The 18,687-nt window shown below is 40.7% G+C and overlaps 1 protein-coding gene across 3 annotated transcripts in view; it reads left to right on the top strand.

The window, feature by feature from the left end:
* LOC138246262 (BAR/IMD domain-containing adapter protein 2-like) overlaps positions 1 to 18,687 on the top strand; it is a 284,522-nt gene that overhangs the window by 141,713 nt on the left and 124,122 nt on the right. For 2 of the 3 annotated variants that reach the window (XM_069200687.1, XM_069200688.1), the window contains one exon: positions 6,339 to 6,400. In XM_069200687.1, the coding sequence (XP_069056788.1) occupies positions 6,339 to 6,400 (62 nt within the window). Of the gene's footprint in view, positions 1 to 5,999; positions 6,074 to 6,338; positions 6,401 to 18,687 lie in introns of those variants that run through there. The other variant, XM_069200689.1, reaches the window with a different exon arrangement.

The following is an 18,687-nucleotide window of genomic DNA, read 5'->3' as shown; positions in this document are numbered from 1 at the left end:
TACACTGTTGAAGTGGCAGCTGCTGATCTGAAAGGAGCAGGAAGGTCATATTTAGTATGGCCAGAATGGTAATACAAAATCCTGCTGACTGGTGAAGTCGGATTTAATATTACTATTCTAGAAATGCCACTTTTAGAAAGTGAGCATTTCTTTGCACTTAAATCATTCTGTGCCTTACAATCCACGTCTGGCTGGGCTTGGTTGACAGCTCCTTGTGCATTCACTCAGACACACCCCAAACACACGGTACTCAGCCTCACTTGCATACATCTGCATTTTGAATGGGTCTTCCTGGGCTGGGAGGGTGGAGGGCCTGCTCTCACACAAAGGACTGCCACACCCCCTACTGGGACCCTGGCAGACAGGATTGAACTGAAAGGGGACCTGGTGCACTTCTTAGCCACTCTTTGAAGTCTCCCCCACTTCAAAGGCACATTTGGGTATAAAACAGGGCCTCTGCCCTACCTCATCAGACACTTGCTGGAGAAGAAACCTGAACCAGAAACTACATCCTGCCAAGAAGAACTGCCTGGCTGCTCAAAGGACTCACCTGTCTGCTTTCTACAAAGGACTGCTGCCTTGCTGTTGGCCTGCTGCCTTGCTGAACTCTTGTCTGGCGGTGAAAGTGTTCTCCAAGGGCTTGGATAGAGCTTGCCTCCTGTTCCCTGAAGTCTCAGGACCAAAAAGGCTTCCCTCTTTCGCCTGGACGCTCCGTGCGCCGAAAATTTCAACGCACAGCTTGTTCCGCGGCGAGAAAAACGCTGCACACCGACGCTGAACGATGCGACGCTCTTGGGACGACCGAAAATCCGACGCACGGCTTCGCAAGGACAACGCCGCCCGACCTCTAGAGGAGAAATCGACGTGACGCCTGCCGTGAGATCGTAATTTCGACGCGCAGCCCCGCAGAACGACGCGCAGCCGGAAAACAAGCAGGAAAATCCACGCACAGACCCGGGACATCTGGTAATCCCCGCGATCCACGAAAAGAGATTGTCCGCGCGCCGGAAAACGATGCACGACTTCCCCGCGTGGAAAATAACGACGCAAGTCCGTGTGTGCTGAGGAGAAATCGACGCACAAACCCTTTTTCCACGCACCTCTTCTTTTGTGGCCCTCTGAGGAGATTTTTCCACGCTAAACCAGGTACCTGTGCTTGAAAGAGACTTTGTTTATATTCTAAAGACTTAAGACACTTTGGGGGTGATTCTGATTCTGGCGGGCGGCGGAGGCCGCCCGCCAGAATTCCACCCCCATAATACCGCTCCGCGGTCTGAAGACCGCGGAGGGTATTATGAGTTTTTCCCTGGGCTGGCGGGCGGTCTCCAAAAGACCGCCCGCCAGCCCAGGGAAAAACTCCCTTCCCACGAGGATGCCGGCTCGTAATCGAGCCGGCGGAGTGGGAAGGTGCGACGGGTGCAGTGGCACCCGTCGCGTATTTCAGTGTCTGCAAGGCAGACACTGAAATACTTTGCGGGGCCCTCTTACGGGGGCCCCTGCCGTGCCCATGCCATTGGCCATTGGCATGGGCACGGCAGGGGCCCCCAGGGGCCCCGCGACCCCCCCTACCGCCATCCTGTTCATGGCGGCTTTCCCGCCATGAACAGGATGGCGGTAGGGGGGGTCAGAATCCTCATGGCTGCGGAGCGCGCTCCGCAGCCATGGAGGATTCAAACGAGCAGCGGTAAGTCGGCGGGAGCCCGCCGACTTGCCGCTTCTGACCGCGGCTGAACCGCCGCGGTCAGAATGCTCGTGAGAGCACCGCCAGCCTGTTGGCGGTGCTCCCGTGGTCGGTGGCCCTGGCGGCCACCGGCCGCCAGGGTCAGAATGACCCCCTTTATATCACTTTTCAGTGATATCTCTACAATTTCCCATTGCAACTTTATTCTTTTTGACCTACAATTATCCTGATAAATATTATATATTTTTCTAAACACTGTGTGGTGTATTTTTGTGGTGCTATATGTTGGTATTGTATGATTTATTGCACAAATACTTTACACATTGCCTTCTAAGTTAAGCCTGACTGCTCGTGCCAAGCTACCAGAGGGTGGGCACAGGATAATCTTGGATTGTGCGTGACTTACCCTGACTAGAGTGAGGGCTTTTGCTTGGACAGGGGGTAACCTGACTGCCAACCAAAAACCCCATTTCTAACAAGGGGTCTGTTCACAGTGATGTCTTCTTCACGTCCCTGTCTGCTCTCCAGAACGGCAGGTTCGCTGAAGAGCCCATGGGGTAGGGCTGTATGGAAGCCAAATACCCAGACCCCTGTGGGCATGGGGCAGGCCAACTTGGCCCCTTGCAGTGCCCAGTAGAGCAACATGATGACAAACAATTCCCGAGCACCTTGTTCCTACAAATCTGAAGGAAGACTAGTAGCCTTTCTTGTAATCTGTGCACACCGGGTGATTGGGGGGGGAGGCATTTGAGCAAACATATCCATACTTCTGGATGCCTGGCTAAGCTAGAAGCTTCAAATGATCCTTTGTGAGGACTTCTAGGATAGCCCAGCCATCTGGATGCAGCATGCATCCCTATGGTGTACACAACCAGGTGGTGGGCTTGGAGGACAGCCATCTGGTTGCACCCAGTGCAGAATTCTGATTGCCCTTGAAAGACTCAGATGAACACAATAGATTCCACAGGACAGGTACATGGAGAGAGGGCTCGGCCTAAGGCCTGGCCTGGGTAAGCACAGGGGGATCTCTGACCTAGTGTCCATCAGAGCTTCCCACCCTGGGGAAGTAGGTCGGGTCTCCCGGAGCCTGCAGAACCCCATCCCGGGTATTTTGCAGCACAGCAGGTGGAAGGATGTAGCCCAGGCAACCACTGCTTAGGTCTTCTGGATCCCTGACCATGGTACCTGTCAAGGCTTTCTATCCCACCAGCTTGAGAGATTGACCATCTAGTTACTTGCTTGTAAAGGCCTCCCTAAAGCCCTTAGCATACAACCAGATGAAAAGTGGACCGCCCATACCATGGAGTAATCTGGAGGAAGGCCACTAGTCTTTCTTGTACCTTATGTGCACCCCTGGAACTTGCCCCCGGCCCTGCTGGAGCTCAGAACTAGGTCCCGGTGAGAGCTCTCAACCCCAAAGCATGAAGACGCTTCTGGGGCCTTTGGAGTCCCATCCTGGGCACTTTTTGATGCAGTGAGCTGTCGAAGATAGACCAGACTCAGGGAAGAGAGCCCCCTGGGCTTGCTGAAGCTCTGCCTTGTCAGGGTCAGAGCTTTCCACTGGGACAAAGCAGGGAGTCCCTCCAGGGACCTGCAGAGTCCAGTCACGGGCACTTGGTGATACAGTGGGTGGGCTGATGGGGCCCAAGTCCAGGGAACTATATTCTCGGCCTGCTGGAGCTCTGACCCAGGTCCCAGTTAGAGCTTTCCACCCTGGTGAAGCAGAGAGACCCTCCAGGGGCCTGCCAAGCTTCATCCTAGGCACTTTGTAACACAGTGGGCAGAGAATGGCACCCAGGCTCAGGAAACAGCATCCCCAGGCCTGCTGCAGCTCTAACCAGGGTCCCGGTTAGAGCTTACTATCCTGTGAGAATGAGGGACTAGCCATCTAGTTGTTTGGTTGTAGAACTTCTCCAAAGCCCTCGCATCATCCAAGGTGAACAACCAGATGAAAAGCAGGTCACCTATTCTCTGTCCCCACTTTATGACACGGCTATCGATGGAAGGTAGTCTAAGCCTGGGGGACCACTCCCCGTGTGCCTGCTGGAGCTCTGCTTCAGGTCCTGTTAGAGCTTTCCACCAAGGTTAAGGATGGAGGACCTCCTTGTCCTTGGGCCTCTTGAGCCTTTACCAAGGGCACTTTGCAACACAGCGGCTGTGCAGATGGAGCCCCAAGTCCAGGGGACAGTGCCCTCAGGCCTGCTGATGTTTCAACCCCAGTCCCAATTACAGCTTTCCTGGGTTGTTCAAGTGAATGTACCCCAGCTCAAGGATCCCTGAATGGGCTTAAGACTTTAAATGAGGCCTCCTTTAAAGTCTTAAGCCCATTCAGGGATCCTTGAGCTGGGGTACATTCACTTCTAACCTCGGAGTGACATATCTTGTTTATTTATTTGCTTTTCTGTTTCTTCTTTCTCTTCAATCCCTATTTTTCATGCAAAATGTCACCGCTGATGTTTGCATACACATTTTTCGTGCAAACATAGGCGTGATAAATGTCGCACTAGCGTAATTTTGCAGTCAGGCATGCATAATTGTGTACGCCCCTATTTTGCGGTTAATAACTTTTGTACCCTTTAGCTCCTTCTAGCTTCTAGCTGCTATCATTACTCAGAGTTAACCCCCAGGCCGACACACGCTCGCTCCCTCCACTTTACTGCTCTTTGCACCAGGACTGTTTCAGTGCTTATTATCAGAGATACGGTGTTGAGTAATTATTACAATATCAGATTTAAGTTATTGTTTATTACTCACACCTAAATACTTTGGGGATTCATGATGTATTGCCATGTTTAAAGAAACAGCTTTGCATCACAAGTATGTTCCAATATTAAGGTTTTGTGTAAGTGTGATTATCCACTGTGGTCATGGGCATAACCAGAAGTGACAGGAGGTGTAGCACTTGCTTTGGGATAATGTGTTTACTTCGTATTATGCTGTTATTGTGCAAGGAAAATAAGGATGCCTTTGTTGTACTGATTAAGCTAAGGAATTGTGGTACACATTGCATGTTATTTAAGAAGTATAGGACCAGATGTATGAAGAATCCACTTTGCGATTCTCTAACAGCGATTTTTAAGAAATCACTATTTCTGAGTCGCAAAATGGTATGTATCATATTTGTGATTCGGTAATATCGATTTCTTAAAAATCGCAAATGCTGTTACCGAATCGCAAATAGCGATTCTGACCCCATTCGCACCTATGGGTCTGTAGCCCCATAATTGCAAATTTTTTGCATTTCCCAAATTGCAAATTCCTAACTGGAATTCGCAATTTGGGAAATGCAAACCCCAGGATGCTGGGGGCCCAAGGCCCCCTCTGCTGTACCCCCAAAAAATATTCTAGGACATGTAAGGGGCACACATGCCAAAGGGGCATGTGTGCATTACATGTCAATTTTAAAAATGAATTTTTAATGCATTTTTAAAATTTGCACATGGTTACCACCAAGTTGTATTTGGTGGTAATTGCGATTCCTTAATGCCCAATTCGCATTAAGAAAAAGCTTGATACATGTGCTTAAGAAATCGCAAATAAGGATTCCTTATTTGCAATTTCTTATTTAGAGAATCGCAATTTGCGATTCTCTAAAAGGGCTCGCAATTTTAAGGAATCGCTATGCTAGCGATTCCTTAAAATTGCATAGCGAATGCCTTTCATACTTACTGAAAGGCATTTTTGCATTCGCAAACGGCCATTCGCACCGTTTGTGAATGCAAAAACGCTTGATATATCTGGCCCATAATGAGGTAAAACACAATAAAATACAAGCAAATACATTACGAACAAGCATTGGAAAAGCCACTATGTCTAGTCGTGGCAAACAGGTGTGATGGTTAAAACTTGTGAAAACATGCCAGCCATATTTAAGAATAAAACTGTAAATAAATGAAAACAGGCATTCCATATGATTTTAATCAACAATATAGTGCTTCCTAGGAGACAGGTGTACTTAGAACAGTTATAGAAACACTTTTTATTCCACATCATATGAAAATATGTTTCTTATTGGTGCAACGCAAAGGTGATACAGACTTCAAATTACATACAATTACAGTTTGGCGCAAATGGGACGAACATCTCGTCTGGCTTTTCACAAGCGTATTAAATATCAATGCATTTATAAAAAGGCACATTTATGACAAATTATATAGCTGCCAAACTGTAAATCAGCCCCTTGGCTTAAATATAGAAGGATGACAAAAAATTAAAAAGTGTAAAGAAGGAAAAGTAAAAAGCATTGTCAAAGTAAAGTCCAATGAAAGTTTTGCCCAACTGAAGTGCACTTCTTTTTAGGGGGATGTGCACACGTGATCATACAAACTGCCATGATTTACAGTGCGACAAAGTAAATGGCTGAAGTAGGCTGACCCACTGCTATATGCTATGGTAAGCAGAAGCAAAATGTGAATGACAGGTTAACAGACCAATGGATGAAGAGGGCTGACCTAAAGACCCTATGTGTATTTATATATTTATGCATTTTATTATGGGCACGTGTGACACAAGAAATGCTGTCTCTAGACCAGAAATAAAATTACATATCTTCATGTTAGGGGTAGTGAACGTCTGGCTAACAGAAGCAGTGTTTGAGAAAACGCCAGCACCAGAATATTTAGCCACAGCTTTGCTAATACTTTGTGATTATTTGCAGGAGACACGTTGTTCCAAATGGCAGAGGTTCATCGCCAGATCCAAGTACAGCTGGAAGAAACGGTGAGTTCTTTGGTGGTAAAATAGCTCAGTGGGTACGGTCACAGGTTTCGTTTTCTGCGGGTCAACTAAGCACTTCATTATACCACCGTTGATAAATAATCGTGGAAGCTTAAATAAAGCTTATATAAATACTATGATTTTTTTTTTCACAAGAAGCTTTCATTATGACAAATAAAACGTCTATTGACATTTCACTATGGTCTTTTATTTATCAATATCCAATAACACGACTTCATGCCCATATGTTTAGTAATTTTCGGAATGCAATGTCATATTCTCATGATGTTGTCTGAGGTGTTTTCAATGATAGGAACCTGTTATCGTTGACACTCGGTCAGGGTTATTGTAATGGCTTTATTTTGTCCATGAGCCAACAGGTGTCTTGCTAACCTTTGTTAAAACTTTATATATGTATTGGTACAGTTCGGTTCCTTTCAGAACTCCATTTTGGATGTCGACCTGGCACTCAGTGGGCTCTGACAGGAACTGCACTGTATCAACAAATATTGGAAACCATGACAATAAGTGACAATACAAGTTATGAATGGCATGATAAAATTATTCACATTTTAAGCAGAAAATGTAATACTGGGAATTATCTAATCATGACATGAATGTACTGTAGAATTGGTACATAAGAAGCGAAATCATTTTTTATCAATTTCTCCCATATCCCTCCCCACACACTACGAAACAGTCATAAAATAAAATATAGATGATGTAACAAATAACTCAGACAGATGAGATAATAAAGCTTGTAGTGTCAGTTCGCTAAGCAGTTTATATTATACTCTGATTTCGCAAAAACACATACAACATTTACAATTAGGATACAACCTTCAGCATCAGATAGTCAGGTTTAAGAGGCATATTGAAATTTCAAAAAGTTCTCAAATTAGTTCTGAAGATGGTCTGCCATTTCTGGTTGGCATCAAGCGCACAGCCCTATCTTCGAGTGAGCATAGCTCGGTCACAGTTGTTTTTATTGGACCAACCATGTTGCTACCCCTAGAATTTCAAATCACAATTGCTTATTGAGAAGAATCAGTATTGATCAATCTCACCTCTACTTGACTCTTGGCGAGGAGGAAACGTTATGCCCCAAAGCAAGATTTGGGGAGAATGGAGAATGAGGGAACTCAGAATGACTTTAATTTCATCAACCAACTTCATCCTGAAATGTTGCTTTATTGCACATGAGTATTCGATATTTGCTTGTGTGCTGAAATGGGAACAGCTGCATTGTCATTTTAGAGTTCTGTAAGTAAGTAACATACATCTTTTGATTAAATATGTATTGAAACCCTCTAAGTACTCAGACGTGTTCAGGAGTTGATTCTTATATGAAGCAAAGTGGTTAAAACCAAATATAAATCGTAAAGAGCAAATGAATACACAGAATGAAGAAAAACGTAAAAGAACAAGAAAGTAGTAGTTCTTGCACCATTAGCAGTCCAGTTAGCTAAAGATTAGTTGAATAACCAAGTTGTGGCATTGCTTAGGCAGTTTGTTATACTACTATGGGAGTGAGACCTTTCCTCTCTTATTTACATTAAACTGTGGCCCCATCTTTGTTTGGATATGAGTGCTCAGTTTGAGTGTGCACCTACATGTCATTGCCATTTTAGTCTAAGTTCTAGTCTGAGATGCGGGGGAGAGTAATCGTCCCTGTCAAGCGAGCACTGCAACTGTGTCATTTCTTTCAGTTTGTGGCTGATTTCACCTTAGTTCGTATTGTCCAGTAGTCTTATAGGAACAAAAAAACTCTCATTGATTTCTGGGTTCTGAGTTTCTGGGTTTGGAGCTAACATTGAAGAAAGCACCATTTCGTCATGTCTTGTGATGGCAGAGCTTTCACTGGACGCAGCAATTTCTTTTTCTAGATTTAGTTCTGGGGTGGGCAGAGGAGACTAATATGCCCACATGATTTTATCGAGATAGGAGGATAGCATTATGCTATACACCTTGTATTCACTCTTTCTGAGCAGCACACATTACAAGTTCCAGAACAGAAAACAACAGCATCATAATAATAAGAACTTTCAAGGCCATATAACTCTCCTGTCCTCCACACTCTTCCTCTTTTGTTAGCTGCTTCTGAGCAGATAAGTATATTTTGATCTATGATGAATGAGTCTTTAAGGTTGTTGTTCTATATGTGTTATTTTGTACTTATAGTATTTGTTTGTTGTTCAAACTCGATTTATGGGTTTATGGAGTCTAGGTTGTGAGCACTATTGCATTGTTTTAACTTTAGGTATAGAGTAGCTAGTATCAAACTACTGGGTGGTTTAAATGGTATTTCAAATGTTTATTTCATATACAATTTCCGCCAAAGATAAGCAGTTATATGGTTTAATTGTAAGACTTTTCTACTTGCTGTTGGTTTAGTGGAAATGCTTTCGGCTCAAGCTCTGAGTTTAATTTGAAGCAGCTCACGCGTCCAGGTGAAACTCTAGCGGGAAGCGATGCGTTGCCATCTTAGTTGTGGGCGACGCATAAGCCAAAAGCAGTGTGTTTGGCCTTTAGATATGCAGTGTTTGGCTGAAAGACCTTAGGCCTTGTTCTTTGGCATGATGTTGCGTCTTCCTAGGAACAAGGACGCACACAAGCTAGGCAAGTTTTCTTCTTTATTTGATAAAAGTTGAAGTCAGCGCATGGCGTGTCCCCCAGCGACCGGCCGATAGATCAAACGGCTCCCAACTGCCATCAAATGCCACTGGGCACATGCGCCTCACATTCCGTTCGGAGTCTCGTGCCGCAGTTGACTTTGCCGCTTCACGAGACTCCGCACAGGATATAACACATCTTCCCCCTTAACAAGAATACAAAAACCCCAAAACAATACCAAATTAATTCAACACATAATCTTCAAGATATTTGGGTGTTCCTCACAACTCGTTTGGACATCTGACCATTTCCCTGCGTACCGTCTCCAACACCTCCTTCATCACTCATAACGATCTCTGCACCCACATCTCCACACGCACCATACATAAAGTCTTCCCCATCACATAAGCGATCCATACCCAAACCATCCATTTCCACAAACCCTCCACCAGCAACACCATCAGCAATCACATCCTCCTTACCACTACTACAAGCATTCTCTTCCACATTTACTTTGACCACTTTCCTCTTGCTCCACCACTTCCTCCCTTCAACCATAACAGAGTGTTTGGAAACTTGGACAACTTTGGTTGCTAGAAAATACTTGCTACCTTTTACCCTGTGAGGTCTTCTTATCCGCATCCAATCCCCTATTGCAAAATCAACCTCTTTCACCTTTTTTTGGTCATCATATCTGGACTTTGCATTTTCCTGTGAAGCTTGCACCTTATCTCTAACAGTTTGAATGCTAGGCCTGTTGCTGTCCGGCTTTGATTGGTCAATCACCTATTTCGGGGACAGCTCATTATACGAGTGTCTACCCCTCAACAAAGCAAAAGGAATAACCCCTGTTGTGGAGTGCGGGGTGTTCAAATAATACCATATTCTTTTCGCAACAGCTTCCTGAATAGACTCTCCTGCCTCTAGCGCCATTTGTACAGTCTCTTTGAACACACAATTAACCCTTTCCACCATTCCATTACCTTGTGGACTATACAATGCTGTTTTCAGATGTTTCACCCCTATCTTGTCTAAAAACTTTCTCAGGAAAATGTTTTAAGAAAAGAAAACATATGGATGGGTCTGGGAAAGGAGTTCATAGCAACTCAAAAAGATTTGATGTCCTACGCGACACACAGGACGGGCAGTCTAGCACTGCTTTGGAGACAAACAACCAATACATGTTTGGATCAGATGATAGACATGATGAAGATGAATACATTTTAGACTTACATTGTATGGATGGTTTAGGTGATGATATATTGGATTCTTTAAGACCAAAATATAAGAAAAAGGATGTGGTTCTAGATCCTATGGATTAGAAATGATTTGAACCTAATGAATTAAAACATCCTAGAAGTAAGGAATGTTGGCCACTTGATCACATGGCAGATTATATTAAAGTTTGGTTGAGAAGGCGACTAGAAAAAGAACAAAATATAATATGGGCAGAATGTTCTTGCCCCATCAAAGGTAATAAAGTCACCTTATCTCCTAATAGAGTTCTGGAGATGATAACTTACTTATTTAATTTAGATAAAGAACCTAGAAAAGTCACTAAAGTCATGCCAGGACACAGCTATGGACATCTTGGGTCCTGTGGCAAGAATCTTTGATTTAAGAGAGGAAGCTTATATAAAAGGAACAGATGTCAATATAGACCGATAACAAGGTTGGTCCCAAAGGGCCATCTGTTTCATAGGCAATGCTAATGCTAGTTTATTAGCGTAAAGACAGAAGACCATTTCAATGCAAACAAACCCTAAATTAGAAGATTTAGCTGTCAAAGAAACATCTGATGACCCAAAAGGTCTTTTATTTGGGGAAGGAATGGTTAAACATATTGGCAAGTACATCTAAACTTTCACAAGCCTGGATAAGGCACAATTTTCTATGAAAAAGGTATTTAATGGGAATAGTTTTTCTGGAAGGGCCAGGAGGAGAGGGTAACCTCTCAGCCGAGGGTTTTATAAGTCCCATTACTCAGGATACCAAGGAGGCTTCCAAGTTGGATTCTATAAACCATCCTCAGAATTCTAGCCCAAGAAAGGGAGAAGTGGTAGAGGTACCAGAGCAAAATGTCAAAACCATAACTCTTCTGCAAACCAAGGTGAGTATGAGGATACATTTTGGTTCTATCCAAAAGATGTGGGAAGAAGACTGATTTGTAGATCAGTGGAAGGAAATTTCAGACAATCCTTGGGTCATATCAATAGTGAAAGATTACTGGATAGAAGTGGACATGGGGCCTTTTCAAAGCATAGAGCCGAAAGAGTAAAATTTTCAAAAGGATTTGGAGGAGGTTGTAGCAAAAGAAGTGAAACAGATGCTAGAGAAAAATGCTACTGTGAGAATTTCAGACATCGAGGCAGGTTTTGTCAGTACCCTTCTTTTAGTGGAGAAAAAAGACAAAGGATGGAGACCGGTAATGAATTTCAGGGAATTTACTTGTTTTATGACTTATAGACATTTCAAGATGGAGAGGAGCCATCTTCTTTAAGACATGTTTTTAGAAGGGGATTGGTTGGTGAAATTGGATCTAGTGGATGCATATTTCACCATTCCAATTCATCCGGAAAATCAAAGTTTATTACAGTTCAGATGGAAAGGTCAGCTGTTCCAGTCTCAATGTCTTCCGTTTGGTTCATCCTCAGCCCCATGGTGTTTTAAAAAAGTATTGAGACCAGTAGTGGGTTATTTGGGACAGAGAGGTAAAATATTGATCATTTATCTAGATGATATACTGATGTTGAATCAGTGTGCGAAAGATCTAGGGAAAGATCTAATTACAGTGAGGAGTGTTTTGAAATCATTAGGTTTCTTAGTGAATATGGAAAAGTCAGTATTTACCCCACATCAGATGTTGGAGTTTTTAGGATTTGCCATGGATATGCTGAAATGCCAGTTAAGTCTTCCAGGGAGGAAAATGAAGAATATAAGAGAGGAGCTGAAGGTTTTGAAAGAAGAGTTTATTATTTTGAGGGACTTAGCACATATAGTTGGGATTCTTTCATCATCAGTTCAGGCAGTTTTCCCAGGTCTTTACATTACAAAACATTACAGAGATTAAAGAGGGCTGCTCTGGCAAAAGAATTATGACATGGAGACAAAATACAGTTAAATGGGGAAGCAAGACAAGAGTTGCTTCGGTGGTTGGAGAATTTGGGAGCGTGGAATGGCCGTGCGATATTTGATATACAGCCAAATTTCTCTTAGAGACAGATGCCAGTTTATCAGGATGGGGAGCAGTTTGTTCAACTCAAGAGACAGGCAGGGTATGGAATCTGTTAGAGAAGAAACATCACATCAATTGGTTAAAGATGAAGGCAAGTTTATTTGTCCCTCGCAGTTTCAAACAGTTACAGGGAATGTCAGTTCTGTTGAGGATGGGCAATATGACAGTGGTGACTTACATAAACAAATTGGGTGGAAGCAGATCAAAGATATTAACTGAGCTAGCAATAGAAATGTGGAACTTTTGTCTGGAGCACAAGATTTTCCTGAAGTCAGAATATCTTCCAGGGCAATGCAATCGTATGGCAGACTGGAATTCCAGAATTCAGGTAGACTTCAGCGATTGGAAGCTAGTAGCAGCAGGTCATTTATTGATTCAGGGAATTTCTATAAGAAGAAGTCCTCTCATTTGTACAGTAATGAAAGGGAAAAAACTTAAGAGAGCTCCGACCTCTAGATACCAATCCTTTTGGTATGTTGAAGCTATTCCGAGGATGTTTCAGCAATGGTCGAGTAATAAATACTTGGGATTGAGGAAACTATATTGAAAATTTGCCATTCTATGTTTAATATCTTTTCAAAGAGTATCGGATGTTAGGACTTTGGAAATATCTAACAGGGTATTTCAGCCTACCGGAATTTTGTTTCTGATACGGAAAAGAACAAAGACCATGTCTAGATCAAGTCTGGATAATTCTCTGAATTTTTAAAGAGTATGAATGCAGAATGAGAATGATGGAAAAAAGGAGTGCAGGAGTGTATCAGCTGTTAATTTAATATGTGAACCATTTAAAGCAGTTACAAATGCTACAATTGCAAGGTGGGTTAAGTGTGCAATGAGAGAAGCAGGAATTGATTTAACAAAGTTTCCGGCACATTCAGTAAGGGGTGCCATGGTAAGCAAGACTTTTATGTCTGGGGGAAGTTTGAATGAGATTATGATGACAGCAGACTGGTCTAATGCTCATACGTTTAGGAAATATTATTTTAAACCTATAGAACATGTTTAACGATATGCTTTGAGAATTTTGAACTTGCATAATGCTAGCCTCCTCTCTATATAGAAATTGACGATTCTTATAGGTTTATTGCGTAAAGATTTGTGATTTTATTAAAGACAAGGAGGCTAGCATTATCCCACCACACCCTCCTCTATTTAATTGGGGGGAATGGGTATTGTTGTATATATTTTGGATATAATTAGTATATTCTGAGTAATGTAGGCAGTAGTAAAAGACAGAGAAAGAGACCAAAACATTTAACTGTTTTATGTTTTACCGATCAATAGAATACGGTGATTCACAGGTATGCAAGAGGATGAGATTAACGAAGAGAAACAAAATAGGTAGAAGATGGAGGACAGGAGAGTTATGTGGACTTGAAAGTTCTTACTATTATGATGCATTTGTGTTCTGTTCATGAACTTTTAATGTGTTCGGCTCAGAAGGAGTGAATAAAAGATGCATTGCATAATGCTAGCCTCCTTGTCTTTAACAAAATTGTGATTCTTTATGAAGTAAACGTATAGGAATTGTCATTCTCTCATTTCCATTTGAGAGATGCATCTGTCACATCAAAGAAATTAGTTTCTGGATCCCAAACATAATCAATCAGTCTATCTGAGATCTTTTTGTCAGTGAGAGCAGGAAAACGTGTTGGACTGGCATAGCCATCACAGGAAAATATTTCTGTCCAGGGGATCCATTTGCATTTTCTTATAACCTCTTGGGTCCTTCTTGTGGCTATTAGTGTTGTTCTACGAAGTGGGGTTCTCGATTCTGGGCTGGGTGATTTCTGTGAAGTTAAACGTTTCGGCTGCCTTGTAGATTTTCACTGGGTTATTCTTCAGAGGCTGATACACAATTCTTTAGAAGAAATGAAGCACCATTGACTAAATCCTAATGATTGATTGCACAATTGGATGCTGGGAATGGATGGATCGCACAGTGGTTTCGTTCTGAGAAATCTGTCAACTTTGATATAGAGTCACATACTATTTTGTCAGTAGGAAAGGAATGCACACATGTCCTCCATCTTTGGTATTCCTGCTAGTGAAGAACAAAATAAGGTGACTTGCAGCCAAATTAGCCCTCAATTCACATGTGTTGTAATTATCAGCAAAAGGAATTTTGAAGCAGGCATGCAAATCTTTCACTGATTTGATCCCCTTAATATCCCAAGTCACCAAATGTGTTGTATGATGGAGTCGGGAAGCTGGAATAGGCCATTTTGGGTGTTAGTGGGAAAATGTATTTCATATATGATACGCTGTTGAGCTAGATATGTGTTGTTAGATGACGGGGGAAATACAGGCATACATGAAGTACAAAGAAGAAGAAGAAAGTTTATTGACAAGGTTAATTAAAACCATCCCAATTCAAGCATACATACAATATAAATACTGAACAACTCACTAAATAAATTAAAACACTTAAAGACATGATTTGCTTATAAAAAACAAAAATAATAATAATTTACGCGTCATAAAAACCTGCTCTGCTAATTTCATCCTTGTTCTTGATCAGTTTTCTTAATCCCATATTGCAGCTGCACTATTAATGGCTCAAAGTAAGTTTCAGGGAGTATCCTTAAATAATTAACTCTAAATCGTACTTATATCCTTTATTGTAATAATTAAATTGTACGTCTTTAAAACCTGCTCCACTGATTGCAGCCTTGTTCTTAATCGGTTTTCTTGATCCCATGTTGCAACAGCATTGTTAATTGCTAAAAATAGATTTCCCTAACCCATTCTTGTAGCTGATTTTTGGCTGCAATTGGTCATTTAAAACTTTTCTAACATCAATCAATAAACCATGCACTCATGGCTTACTACAGTTTATTCCCTAGTTCTTTTTGGGCCTGTACCATAAATTTGGTCCCTCGACAAGAAAATGGGATCGAGCAACCATTAAGCCAACTAATAATGGCTATTTTTAGTTGACCTAAGGGTATTTTTCAAATACAATTTCCTGAGGCCTAGTAAAGCCGGGCACATGCAAAAAATATGTTTTAATGATTCTGATCTATACCCACACAGTCGGCAAAGTCTGCCAAGATGTGTCTGTAATTGCTGTCTCCATGAGGGGACCATGTCTTTCGTTTCCATCAACCCAAATCAAAAAAGCATAAACCGATGTTTCAATGACTGGTTGATGGATGCAATTAGATATTCCTGAGCTCGTAAAGTTTTATATGAAGTACAAAAGTAAAGCGAGTACAAGGTTGAAGGCATACAACGGGGTAGCCAGGACCACAATACATAATACCAGTCATGATGTGCTGGTAATGGTAAGATTAAATGGATATAGGTAGTAAGAAGCAGAAGATGCCACTGTGACGAATTGGGGGGTGGGTAGATGTTGTGCTATTTGTACATGATAACAAGGACAATAGTGACATATTTTGTAAGAATTATGAGAATATTGATTCTAACAGAAGGGGATCAAAATGTGTGTGAGACATCTGTCCATCCTCCTATGATGTTCAAACATTTTTTCAATGATTTGACATTTGCATGAGCTTCTCCATTGTTCCCAAGAGGACCCACCCTTACACATGTGTCTGCATTATGCTTTAATTCAGAATTCGTTGTTTTTTTTAGAACAGTGGTAGCATGTATGCATGGTTTCATACGAGTGGCAGATGCCAAGAAAAGTGAAAATAATGTACAGTTCACTGATTTAACCAATGCTCAATTTAAGCTTTTGATGAATTTTAAATCCATAAACAGTTGTATCAAATTCCAAAATTAAAAGTTGGGTGGCAAAGACCGCCAAGAATCATGCAATGAATGGAAAACTTTGCTTGCGGCCCTGGAGTCTCAAAAGTGTTATTCATTTTCCCTCTGTGACCAGATTACAATAGGCTACAATCCTGCTTTGTTCGCAGATTTGGAAAGGAGAAAGCAGGGACTACCTGATTATTGGCTAATGTTTGTGCCCCGATTATCATTTACACCTGGAATATCAACATGGAAGTATTTAGACTCCGAAAATATGGAAGGAAGATCACTAACACAATATTTTGGTGAACAATGTTGTTGCCAAAAATATTGTGCCAATATCGTGCTCTATTCTTATACGTGCTCTATTCTTATAATGGTAAGTACAAAAATATCAGAACAAAAATGAAATTGGCAATAATATTGTCAAAAATTGACAGAAATATTGATTTGTGACTCTAAATAGAGTATCTAGTAGTAAACATGAAATATATTAATATATACATTTAATATAATGTAAATTAAATATACTCTACTAATATTTATTACAATACATAAATATATACTTTTATAAACATACAAACAGGTATATAATATGCTTTTATTTATAAAACATTTAATTATACATTGCATTTTTTTATATTTTAAGTATATACTTAAACACACAAACACATATATAATGTATTTGCAATTATATAAATAAAAAAATAGTGAGACCATTAATAAAAATATTTATTATATATTTTTATATTTTCAATTTATTACTATGCGTTTGTATATAAAATCTAATTGATACAAATATTTATTTTACATTATATTAATTTTAATGTTTCAAAGTAATATTAATATATGTATGTATATATATATATATATTCATTTTAATAAGTTAAAATAATAAAGTTAATATAATATAACATGTTTTACTAATTATGTTACACCGTATATAAATAAATATATGTATATATATATGTATATATATATACATATATATATACATATATTTATATATACAGATATATAACATACACAATAATTCAATAAAAACAATTGAATAAGAAAATATATATTAATATCCATAATGAATCAAATATTAGAACTGACAAAATTAAAAAAAAAACATTTACAAAAAATACTATAAACATTAAAATAATTTTTAAAACAAAAACAAATAATACAAAATTTAAAACAATTAATGCTATAAAATATTTTTAATCAATATTATGAAAACTATTGGAGTCTAAGATTATTAAATATACTATCCTACTCTAGCTTAAGAAACAGTCGGGAAAGCAATTGAATCCCGGAGAGGTAAAATTTACCATTCTCACTCCAGTCAGAGCAACAGTAGGGAAAGTGTTGGGCTTTAGAGACATAAAGTTTACTATTCCCACTCCAGTCTGTGCAACAGTAGGGAACACATTGAATTTCGGAGGGGTGAAATGTATTATTCCCACGCCAAACAGCTTTACAGTAGGGAAACTGTTGGTCTTCCAGCGGAAAGTATTCGACTTTGTCGGGGTTACATTTACTATTCCCACTCCAGTCTAAGCAACAGTAAGGAGAGCGTTAGCTTTTTGAGTGGTTACATTTACTATTCCCTCTCTAGTCATAGTAACAGTAGGGGGAGTTTTGGACTTTGCAGGGGTTAAAGTTACTATTTCCACTGCAAACAGAACAACAGAAGGGAAACTGTAGGACTTCAAAGGGGGTTGCCTTTACGATTCCCATTCCAAACAGCGCAATAGCTTGGAAAGTGTTGGATTTTAGAGGTGTAAAATATACTATTCCCACGCTAGTCTAAGCAACAGTAGGGAAAGTGTTAGATTTTGGAGGGGTTACATTTACTATTCCCAGTCCAGTCAGAGGAACAGTAGCGAAAGTGTAGTAATTTGGAGAGATTACATTTACTATTCCCATTTATACCAGTGCAATAGTAGGCAGAGTGTAGAACTGCTGAGAGGTAAAGATGCTTCAAAGTGTTGTTTTTTTATTTTGGGAAATTTGCTATGAGTACAAAGACATATGTAGTATTGTTAGTAATATGTATGTATGGGTAGGACATTCCATTTAGAAAGTATTAGGTCATTGTCTTGTGTTCTGAGCTCTTGATATGTATATTGGTGTCTAGAATGCAAGGAAGAATCTTGATAATAAAGAGGACTTAAACTTATTGGATTTGCCTTTATTTGGATTATCAGGAGCAATTCTACACAAATTTTGCAACAGGAATGGTTATCAACTCCTGGACCCTGTTGATTTAAAGACAGTTCAAGAATTTAAATGAATTTACATCCTTTCTGAGAATCCAGTATGAAGAGGTTTATCCTTCATCCTACTGGAATCATGTATTTATGACTGTGAGGCTGATTGCAGTGATTTTAATGGTAAGGGGCTTATGGGTTTAATTTATTGCTGGTACATTTGTGCCTCTACCTATTACTAGCAGCTTACTTTCAAATAGCCACCACGTGGCCACAGTATACATTCAAAACGACTCATTTTGTGTGCCTTCAAACATTCCCATGGTGTGTCATCAAGCACTCTTTGCACGCAAGAAGCTGCCATCTATTCACTAAGGATTACATACCGCTACAGATTTCCGGTGCGCTCCCTGAGTGCCTTCGCTCCTGGCATACTTTGTTTTGCCTGCGTGCATCCCATCAATAAAAGATCCTGTGCATTGGGTTCTAGGACAGTGCATTCTTCACTGGGACACGCT

The sequence above is a fragment of the Pleurodeles waltl genome, chromosome 7 (assembly GCF_031143425.1).
Source record: "Pleurodeles waltl isolate 20211129_DDA chromosome 7, aPleWal1.hap1.20221129, whole genome shotgun sequence".
Classification (NCBI taxonomy): Eukaryota; Metazoa; Chordata; class Amphibia; order Caudata; family Salamandridae; genus Pleurodeles; species Pleurodeles waltl.
Note: the sequence above shows the minus strand (reverse complement) of the source record. Positions and strands in the feature narration are given on the sequence as shown.